General features: G+C 34.7%; 1 protein-coding gene across 3 annotated transcripts in view; it reads right to left on the minus strand.

Annotated features, from left to right (window-relative positions):
* Positions 1-3,202: 3,202 nt before the first annotated feature.
* LOC149804660 (E3 ubiquitin-protein ligase TRIM9-like) overlaps positions 3,203-12,229 on the minus strand; it is a 180,525-nt gene continuing 171,498 nt past the window's right edge. For all 3 annotated transcript variants that reach the window (XM_089942913.1, XM_089942912.1, XM_089942914.1), the window contains one exon: positions 3,203-8,293. In XM_089942913.1, the coding sequence (XP_089799039.1) occupies positions 7,986-8,293 (308 nt within the window). In that variant the 3' untranslated portion in view covers positions 3,203-7,985. The remainder of the gene's footprint in view (positions 8,294-12,229) is intronic.

Here is a 12,229-nt window from a genome sequence, read left to right on the forward strand (position 1 = left end):
TGTAATAGTTTTATGAAGTTGTCATTTTTAAAAGTTCTGAGTAACTGAAATGCCTTTTGGTCTTGTACTTAACCTGGCCATAAGGCCATGTGAACCTGTGATATGGACATGTATCCTGTTCTGTGCCTGACAGTTTGTTTATTGTTTTCTTCTCAAATCTCTCAACCATTTTAAATCCACCTGACATTTTTCTCAAGGTCTTTCCAGGGGCTGATCTCACATGTACACATTAGGTAACAAAATATACAAACTTCTTCGTCTTGTCCCATTGTATCGAGGTGATTTCAATCTCAAAGATGTAAATATTGGAATAATTGAATCATGCATTGATACTGGCAAAAATGGACATGTATAAAATATAAATACATGTACAAAGGGTTGGGAAGGAGATGCTAAGTCTGGATTTATCTCCCTTGGATTATACAACTAGTACAATCCTAGGGATTCCAATTGGTATGTGGTGAAGGATTTAATTTTTCAATGTTTAAAATCAATTGGTGTTTATAGATAATGAAAATGAAAAATCTCTTTTCTTGCATGACTTTACTTTCCTGCATTACAAATTATGACAGTCACCAATAAATTAGGGATAGATGGATAATATATAAATGCTGGTAAAGATTGATAAAAGTGTCTTGGATTATAAAACAGAAAGACTATTTTTGATTTCTCATGGAAATGGAACAGGAAGGTCATCTAAGATTGCATGATTTTAATTCCATTTGATTACAAATTGTGATTTAGATAGATAGATACCTTGTTGTTATTGTTGTTGTTGTTATGGGGTTTAATGCCAATTTTCAGGACAAGATAGGGTATACATGGTAGCCAATTATACTAGTAGAGGAAGAACCCATGAAAACCCCAGAAAGAATAACCAACTCATGGGAAGCTTCTTGTAAGCTTTCTCGTGTATCCACATTGGCAGAGCCCAAGATTCAAACCCACACAGACAGAGGTGAGATGGCAGTGATTCATAATGGTGAGCACTTTAGACCACTCAGCCACTTGAGGCCTCAAAAGATGGATGGGTGGACAGACAGACAGACATCTCCATGATCCCACACAATCTTTCTTAAAAGACAATGTTTGAGACAAAAAATGTAAAAAAATAACAATTTACAGGATTATAATTAAGGTTATATTTTGAAATTTCCTAAATAATTAATTCTTCAAACAGCATTTGATCTGCAGATTTTGTGTTGAATACCAATCATTTTCAAATGATCTTTACTACAGTCAATGCCAAAATGTTTAGATAGATGTTTTATTTTGCATCCACAATCATGTCAACAAAAATATCATTCCAACCATGATACAAACATTTCTTTCAGTGTCCCTTACATGTTGTTTTTTACAGTTTAAACTATACACCACATATATTGAATGAAAAATATTGTTTAATTTTAAAAGTTAATTAATGAGAAAGTCAGCTTCTAGCCATTAAATTCATACTTAAAAGCAGCCAGGTTTGTTGATATCCAGTAATTCGGATCTCACTATAATGTCCCTTATGTTCAGCTTTTCACTGAAAGTTGTAACCAAAGTGCATGTTCCAGAAACTTCAAGATATTTTTGTTACAAATTGCTGAAATTTTCTAAATCATACTTTTAGGCAGAGGCTGAATGATTATTGAAAGCAACAAAGGTATTATTTCCTATACTTTGCTGTGAACATTTATTCTTCTCAACTACATCAGTATTTGGGATTTACCAATGTTCCTGAATGTGTGCCATAGATGAAGATTATTTTTATGTAGCAATTGTTGTGTCACTTTCTTTTAAATATATCATAGTATCCAGACTATCTCCCTTTGCAAAGTTATTTCCCTTGTATATTGCTGCATGTAAGAAGTCTACACTTTATTAATTTTAGGTTTAATTTTCATTGATGAACAGTGGTTATTTATCCAGTTCAGAAACTTTTTTTTTCTTCTGTATTGGATCAAATGAAAGAAAATATCATCAATAAACCTAACACAGAAGAATAACAGCATTGGGGTCTTAGCCAAAAAAAAATTCTCCCATTCAACTATACAAATACTTGGATAAGATGGACTTAGGCTTTCCCCATAGCTTACCTTTTACTAATTTTTGTTGTTGTTGCATGTGTGTGTGTGTGTGTGATTAAAATAAACAGTTCCTTTTCAAGAAAAATTTAAGTAAATTTACAATTTCATCATTTGGTTGATTCTGATCTCAATTATCAAGCATTAAAACCTTTCTACAAGCGGCCAAACCATGATAATGATTGATTTTAGAAAAATGGCAATCATTATCTGCTCCAAGTAGAGTAGTTTCTTTAGGTAATTTAATTCATTTTTTCCCTAGAAAACTAATTGTATCTTTAACATATGAAAACTGTTACTGACACAATGAGATTTAAATAAAAGTGTGAAACAATGAGCCAACCTCGCAGAACTTACCTTCGTATAGTCCATTTTTACACAGGATTGTGAATTTTAGGGAAAAGATACAAATACCTTAGTCCTGATTTATTCTGAATCATGCAGTTGAATTCCCTTTTGTACAAAAAAAACATTTTCACTTAATGTTCCAAGTTCACATTTGACTTCTAATACTTGGCATAAATTGGTTTCGAGAAAAGCTGATATTTCTCATTTAATTGTTGCCACAAATTACACTGATGGCAGCATTTCCCTTATCTGCTTTCTTTATTACCAAAGATTTTTGTTTTGGGATAAATTCAGCATTGCCCTAAATTCTGATTTACTGAGCTTTTAATTCTGAATAATATTGTTAGGCATGTCTTTGTTTCTGATATCAAACATACAATTCTGTACATTCACCAATAAATTGACTAATGACTGATTTTGGTTTTTAATTTGGATTCATGGAGCTGATTATTCTGTTTTGGAGTTGTCAAATAAGTTTAATGAAATTTTACCAACAAACTCTCTTGAAAAATTGTATACCTGTTAGAAAGAATGATAGACAAAGAGACATAATTATATTCCCAAGTGAATTGTTAGTATTCCTGTATTATTTAGTTTGTATTATTTAGTTCTAGATGTATATCTTCATATTTTCTTTAAACTTTTGCAGCTACACCTCTGCTAAATTAGTGAGGATACAGAACTTCTTTTTCAAGTTTGCTGACTTAATATGCTTAGGTCCATTTGCAATGCAAACATCAGCAAGTTCCACGTAAACATGGAATAGTTTACAAATAACACAAGAATTTCATTAGCTGTATCATATTTATTGAGAAACTCTTTTTAATTATTAAAGAAACTTACACAAATGAACTAAATTGTAACATGATCACACACAGTGATTGTGATTTTTATAAAAAAAATTGTACAAACTCATACAAAATAGCTATCACAAATGATTGTGATAATTATAAAATACTGTACGAACTCTCATACAAAATATCAAATTTATATTTAATGATATCAAACACCTGTTTGGCAGTTATGGAAATACCTCTATTAAAAATTCTAATGCTGATTTTAAGATTTGACTTATTCATCACATCATGTAAAATTAGACAATATCAAGAAAAGCTATGACACATTACCTATGAGATTATGGGTGCAATAAATACAATGAATTAATGAGAAACATGTTTCACAACTCAACAAAGTTTTAGATAATCATCTAAATGTCAAGTGTATATATGTACCATATGACAACTAATGTATCTAGATGTACATGCCATCACATACATACATATCCCTTCACTTCAGTCATGTTCTTTTGAACGTGTATGTTTGTATGACAAACAACATACATTCCACCTTACTAAAAACCTCTGGGGTTTCACAAATACTTCATAAACAAGCTGAATTCTCAAAATTTTCTTTTTAAAAATCTATACCAACCACATATCACTGTTTCAATAAAATTCTATAAGTGGTACAGGATAAGACATGATTATGAACTCACCAAAATATCCCATTTTGACAAACTATAAAATACCACATGATAACAATTTTTTAATAAATTTCCCCTAAAACGAGTCATAGGAAAAAAGTAAAATCAAACTGCATCTACACCGAGCTCATATTTATCCTTCAAAGTATCAACAAAATCCTCAAAGCAATGCGTGGGAGAAGTGATAAAATCAATTCAACTAATTACCATTTTGAAGACGAATTATTTTAAAATGTCTACAAAAATGAATACAAAAAAGGTAAAAACCTATATTGCACATCTAAACCAACCAACTACTTTGCCTACATAGTAAAAATAAAAATCTTCCAATGTGGGAGGAGAAGCATTGATGAACTGAATTCTTGAAAACACCCTTATTTCTACCCAATTTTCAATACATTTCCCCCAAAATAGGCCAGAGGAAAAAAGTAAAACCTTGTTGCACATATATACCAACCATATGCCTAGCCAACAAAGTTTCAAATAAAAATCCTCCAAGCAGTGTGAAGAAAAACAATGGCAAGCTTCATTCTCAAAATTACTTTAAAAAAATAATTTCAAACATTTCCAAAACAGTTGGGCCAAAGAAACAAGTGAAAATTTAAGGTGCATCTCTATCATCCAAATATCTTGTCAACAAAGTTTCATTGTAATCTTCCAAGAAGTGCAAGATGAGATGCAATAATAAACTTTGTCCTGGATGGATGAACAGACACAGAGACGGGTAATGACAATTTCCCTGCTTTTCACAGAAATGCACATATAACAATTTAGTTCCATCTGCACTATTCAGTGCTGAAATTGATCATCTGGTATACTGTGATGGCAGTTATGGGTCACTGCTATTTGTGGTTGGGTGGGCGTTACACTTGAGTGAACGTAACATGCACTTTCATATGTAAAAGTACATGACATATTGACTGAGGAACAATGACTTTAAGTGTGTGTGATTTGGATTTTTAACATAGCTTTAACAATTTGTCAGTCATATCACTACGATGTCGGCAGTGTGACAGTTTATAGATATGTCTAGCACTGGGGCATCATGTCACAGACAAGTAGCATGATGTCCCACCCAGTCACATTATCCTGACACCAGGCCAACCAGTCCTAACACTAACCTCTTAATGCTGAGCGCCAAGCGAGGCAGCTCTTAGTACCATTTTTGTAAGTCTTTGGTATGACTCAGCCAGGGATCAAACCCACGACCTCCCACATCTGAGGCAGATGCTCTAACCACTAGGCCACCGGTGCAGTTATGACTTTAAGTAAAATTTCTTATAAATATATCAAATGTATACAATATCCATGAGGAAATAGCAAGGATGACTTTTCAAATGCTGATGTATGGCAGTGTAATTGCATTGTTTGTTTATGCATATAGAAAATGAATAAATAATGCTATAAAATAACCAAAAAAATGTACATCACACCCTCACTATATCATGCTTCATTATAACACAGTTCCTTTATAAGGCAGGTAGAAAAATTACATGTATACATGTAGTGTACTTCATTATAAGGTGTTATATATTCTTTGGACAGAGTTATAATGAGGGAATATTGTGCAAATATTACTCACACATTTACCTTCTAAGAAATCATAACATTGGTTGTCTCATGAATTTTTTACATGAAAGCCGTAAAAATAATGAATCACAAAATTTCAGAGTGACATTACTTGTAATAAAAGACAATCTAATTCAATGATTTGTAATTATTGGAAAATTGGAATTATGTCATACAAACAAACATTTTCGTTTCAGGTCATGATTAAACTGAAACATTACCAGCTTCTTAAGTTCTTTCGCATATAAAATAAATTTCCATGAAGAATTTGATTACTTTTCTTTACCATATTTTCCCTGACTAATTAATACACACCAATGAGTAAAAAGCATATATGCAAATTAGCCATTGTGTATCTATAAGTCTATATGATGCTTACAGATGGCTGTGCAGATTATATGGATAAATGTGGTAAGTGTTAGAATAAAAGAGCGCTGAGCTTTATGTGTACAGACCATTGATTTTCATTTCACTGTACAAAACACCTATGACAGAAAAACTCGGGGACTAAAATTTGTGTTTTACTTTAAATCGGAACATAAGGCTGCAGATCCAAAAAGTTTGATTTCCTACAGAAGAGAAGATTCCAATCCAAATTCTGGACTTTTATTCTTAATTGTATTACCAAAGGTAAATTATCTGCTGCATGTTGTCACAGCAAAGATCCAAACTGCAATTCTCTCCCTTTGCCATCTAACTGCTAATTTTTTAAGTTTTGCCCAATTTTAAATGACAAAAATTTGAGTACAAACTCTTCAAGCAAATTACACTGACTGCAGCGCAGGACTTTAATACTACTTAAAGTAAAAGTCTGAAATCTAGCCATGAGTATCATTAAGATCTGAAAATGGGAGATTTTGCAATCACAAGAATTACATGTCAGCTTCTAAATCCTGATATACACAAAAACAAAAATAAATTTAAACAAGAGTTCTGGTCAACTTGTTGTCGAATCTGTAAATGGCATTTTGATGACACAATGTTCTGCTTAAGCAGATGTGCAAGGAAACCTTAGTGAGGAAACCCTGACTAGGAAATCTTGGAAAGGAAACCCTGGCAAGGAAACCTTAAAAAGTAAACTGCTGCAAACATTCTATATAGTACAAACAAATGGGATAAAATCTTTACACTGCCACTACCAGCATCAAGGTGACACCTAATACAGTCTTTACATTGGCATTACAATCAGTAAGGTGATAACCTTATGCAGTCTTTGCAATGCCACTGCCATCACTAAGGTGATACCTAATGCAGTCTTTACACTGACACTGCCAGCAATAAAGTGATACCTAATGCAGTCTTTACACTGACACTGCCAGCAATACAGTGATACCTAATGCAGTCTTTACATTGTCACTGCCATCACTAAGGTGATACCTAATGCAGTCTTTACATTGCCACTGACAGCAATAAGGCAATACCTAATGCAGTCTTTACATTAATACCACCAGCATTAAGGTGATACCTAATGGAGTCTTTATAGTGCCACTGCCATTACTAAGGTGATACCTAATGCAGTCTTTACAATGACACTGACAGCAATACAGTGATACCTAATGCAGTCTTTACATTGACACAGCCATCACTAAGGTGATACCTAATGCAGTCTTTACACTGACACTGACAGCAATAAGGCAATATCTAATTCAGTCTTTACATTAATACTACCTGCATTAAGGTGATACCAAATGGAGTCTTTAAAGTACCACTGCCAGCAATAAGGTGATACCTAATGCAGTCTTTACATTGCCATGGTCAACAGAAAAGTGATATCTAATACATTTTTTACATTGCCATGCCATCAGAAAGGTGATACATGTGTCTTTATATTGCCATGCAATCAGAGAGGTGATATATCTATTACATTGCCATGCCATAAGAAAGGTGATATCTGTGTCTTTTATGTTGCTATGCCATCAGAAAGGCGATATCTGTATCTTTATGATTCACAAGCATGACTTACTGTATATTTTTTTCATAAACAGGCATCAAAGATGATCACTGACTAGACTGGCACCATAGTCATACAACACTGTACAAAAACACTGTACTTGAACTCTAAGGTTAACTGATTTAACTGTGGTCTTTTTAACATTGTTGTAATTCAGTAAGGATGTAAAATAGTCAAAGCTAAAAGGATCCTAAATTTTCTGTGATTCCACAAAAATTCTGAACAATTTTATTTCGGGTTCTAAAATCTGGATTAGTCTTACTAAGTCTAAAATGTTTGTGAATGCTCAACAAGTTTCATTACCAGCTTCAACAAGATAATCTTAGAGTCTAACATGAACCACTTCTTCGGCATATTTTATCTAATAAAAACCATGTAAGTCATCTCCAGGATGATTATAGAACTGAGTTCCAAAACGAACGATGTGAAAAGTTGATGTATGCCCTGTAATCAAGACACCAAACTGAGGCTTCATTGACCAGCAATTACTTCAATCCTCACTGGCATTTTCCCCCAAGTGCTGTTAGTAAGTCTGCAGTGTTTAGTTGGTTTACTATCACATAGTTCACTCATCTGCTTCATCATCATCATCACTCTCAATTGGTGGCTCTAGCCCAGTCCTTATTGTTACTTGCACATTACGATTTATACTGACTGCTGGAAAATACACTCCATGCAAGTCTGTAAATGCTATGGGTCCATGAGGTTCATCACCTACAAAATAACTTAACGTATGTTGATCAAGGTCAAGAAGTACACCCACAACACCACCACGGTGAATTCCACCCTCTGTCCGATTGCTGTGTTCATCATGATGGAGAAACCAGCTCCTCTTGTCATCGATGTACATACTCCAACCCTTGTCCTCTTTACCTGGAAAACAAAATCAACTTTCTTTAATCTTGTCTATTTCATGTCAAGATCTCTTAGTCCAAGTTTAAATGTTCATAAAATTTAATGCGCTGGTATCATGAATTTAACTTAATATCAGGTGTGTAATAAATGTGCATCCACTAGACCTAGCATCCATATATATATATATATATATATATATATATATATATATATATATATATATATATATATATAATTGTTGGTACTAGGTATTATATCCAACACACAAAGAATTCAGCAAAGTAAATCACAAAATACCTTTTCTTGATAATTCAAAACTTTGTGTTCATTAAGCATGGGCTATGAATATTAATTATATTATGAACTATGGAACCAGTCTATGTGCGGTGGAATATGTTGTTGTTGTGGGGTTTAACGCCATTTTTCAGCACGATAGGCTATACATGGCGGCCAGTATTAATGGTGGAGGAAGAACCCGGAAAACCCCGGAAAGAACCACCGACCCACGAGAAGCTACTGGCAGGCTTTCTCACATGCCCACATTGGCTGAGCGGTGGAATATAAATATTTAAAACAATGAAGGTCACTGATTGGTGCATAATAAGTACTGTTAAAATGAATGTATTTTTTTCATCAGAAGTCTATGTTTGGGTAAATTTTATGCAATAGCCAACTTAAACCTAAAACAATTTGCACTTTATTACTGTAAGTGCAGAGATACTGCTGGATGTAAATGGGGAGATCTCACCAGGAAGGAATTTAATGTTGGCATCTACAAGGGAATCTCTCAAAAACCAGCCTTGCAGCATATCATTTTCATCATCAGTTTACAAGTTTACTCTCAGACAGATCATTTATAGGATGGAAGTATTCCTCTAATCATGAAAGTATAGTAACTTTGCAGGACATTACCATCACAATCTATGGGAATTTAAGTAGTTTTCTACACAAACATACTAAACAAAATGGCAGATTAATATCTATGCTGTTTGCAGTTTAATGTGAGCAATATAAGGATAAACATAGTAACTATTAAACAAACAAAGAACCTTGTATGTGTAGTCCACTGATTTTGTCTCACAAATGAGATCATGTCCAGGCCATTGATTTTTGCCTCATAAATGAGATCATGTCATAGCCATAGATTTTTACCTCACAAATGAGATCATGTCCAGGCCATAGATTTTTGCCTCATAAATGAGATCATGTCCAGGCCATAGATTTTTGCCTCATAATGAAATCATGGAGATTTGTTGTTGTTGTTGTTGTTGTTGGGGTTTAATGCCATTTTTCAGCACATGATAGGCTGTGCATGGCGGCCAGTATTAATGGTGGAGGAAGAACCCGGGAAAACCCTGGGAAGAACGACTAACCCACGCGAAGCTTCTGGAAAGCTTTCTCACATACCCACATTGGCCGAATCCTGGACTCGAACCCACGCAGACAGAGGTGAGATGGCAGTGATCCATAACGGAGAGTGCTTTAGACCAAACAGCCACTCGGGACCCCATGGAGATTTGTATGTGCAAGCTATTTTCTTTCTGTTGTCTAACTGCACACATGAATGTATATACTGGCTTATAAGACAAGTCCAACTGCAAACTGCACAGACCAAGATCTGTCATTGCATTATGCGCTACCAGATCTGGGTCTGTTAGTTTGTCAGGAATTTTCAGTAGAATAAACAAAATAGACCCTAATATGCATGTGCATTATGCTATGGCAGATCCAGATCTTTGGATTTGGATTTTTAACGTAGCTTTAACAATTTTTCAGTCATATCGCTCCAGTGTCTGCAGTGTGACACTTTATAGTGATGTTTAGCACTGGGGCATCATGCTGCAGACATGTAGCATGATGTCCCACCCAGTCACATTATCTTGACACTAGGCCCATCAGTCCTAACACTAATCTCTTAATGCTGAGTGCCAAGCAAGGCAGCTGTTAGTACCATTTTTGTAAGTCTTTGCTATGACTCCGCCGGGGATCGAACCCACAACCTGCCGCATCTGAGGCAGATGCTCTAACCATTAGACCACCAGAGTGGTGATCCAGATATATGTTGTTTGCAATTTGACTACAATTATGAGTATATATGGTATCAGACTGGTTACTAATTGCAATAAAACTGGCATTAAAATACATGGTATAGCAGACAACATTTGATGAATGTATGAACTGAAATTATTCATGTGCTTTTATGATTAAAACACATCCCAAATACATGTATCATCTGTGCTTGCTTTCAAGGCAAGTCAAACTGTAAACAACAAAGATTCTAATCTACTGCAGCATAATGTGCCTGCCGATCAGGGTCTATGTTGTTTGTTTTACTGATAACATCTAACAGGTTGCACAGAACCATCTGGCACATAATGCACCAGCAGATCTGGGTCTGTGAGTTTGCAGTTGGACATTTTAAGCAAATTCATATGGTATACTGATTTGAGATGTTACAATACATCAATATGTACTGAAAATTATATTTTCTTTGTGATGCAATATATCCTATTATGCCCTCAATATTGTGATACTCACAATTTGATTAAAAAATTATGTTCAATTAGTAAAATTATAGGTTATAAATATTTCAAATGAATCTGAATTTCCTGTTATTTCTATTGTTATTTGTATAATATTGTAACTAAAGTGGTGATACACCCCTCTGGTACTGATGCATCTTTAAGTCTGGCAACTTTTATACAGTTAAACATTTTATGAATATTCCAGGAAGAGTTCAGATCAAAGCCTGCGGCAAAAGAGGAAATGTTTCAGTACTTCGCTTTTCTATTCCTAAGATAATACACTGATGACCTAATTGCAGCCTACTTTGAAACAAATCTGGCTTTATGCTTAAAAATGTGTTGGGCAACCCATTTGACATTAACAGGTGTGACTCTTCAATAACAACCCAAGAACCCCCTGTTAATTGCCAATAGTGATAAGAGACCTGATACAGAGGTGAAACAAATTTATATAAACAGACATTCCATGGGCATTATGGCCTATGCCAATAGATCATACACCATATATGTCTTTACAAAAACAAATATACAACTGTTATGTTTAATATATGCAAAATAAATTTCAAAAATGAGTAATCTTACCATGAAACCATATTTGAAAATTTACTTGTCCTAACATGCTGACTATAGTTGTGAACATGTGCTGTCCAAGATACATGGTTTTACAGTACATCTCCACTCAACACTTATTATCAAAAGGCATGTCTATGATGCACAGACCCCCTTAATTTTTTAAAATACTTCACTAAGGCTTGTTTTTGAAGAAAAAACATGGATTGTCATTGTATGTTTGTTTGGTGATTAACAGCTGAACAACACATGAAAGGTACACAGTGCCAAGGTAGTTGGAGTAAAGTGCCTTGCCCCAAATGTCTGACCCACATGGTATATGATGGATTCCAAATCACCATTTTGGTCATTAACTTCAGGAGCCATTGCAGGACTCACGGTACAAATTCAGTTCCCATAGTAAATCTATGCAAACACCATGGATATGTGTTTAATATCCCACTGAAAGTCACTCTGTGGTTGGGGCCCCGAGTGGCCGAGTGGTCTAAAGCGCTCAACATTACGGATCACTGCCATCTCACCTCTGTCTGCAAGGGTTCGAGTCTCGGGTTCGGCCAATGTGGGTATGTGAGAAAGCTTGCCAGTAGCTTCTCGTGGGTCAGTGGTTCTTTCCAGGGTTTTCCCTTGTTCTTCCTCCACCATTAAAACTGGCCGCCATGTATAGCCTATCTTGTGCTGAAAAATAGGGTTAAACCCCATAACAACAACAACAACACTCTGGTTTACAAAACGTATTAATTTTGCTTGTTATCCACAAATAGAACCATATGATGGCATTTATAGGAAAGTTCATTGCACTTGCATATGTGGAGCCACTGTATTGCTGTAGCTGTCTATAGGACTCACGGTACTTAATTCA

This window comes from Sinohyriopsis cumingii, chromosome 2 (genome assembly GCF_028554795.1).
Source record: "Sinohyriopsis cumingii isolate HCF-2022 chromosome 2, ASM2855479v2, whole genome shotgun sequence".
Classification (NCBI taxonomy): domain Eukaryota; kingdom Metazoa; phylum Mollusca; class Bivalvia; order Unionida; family Unionidae; genus Sinohyriopsis; species Sinohyriopsis cumingii.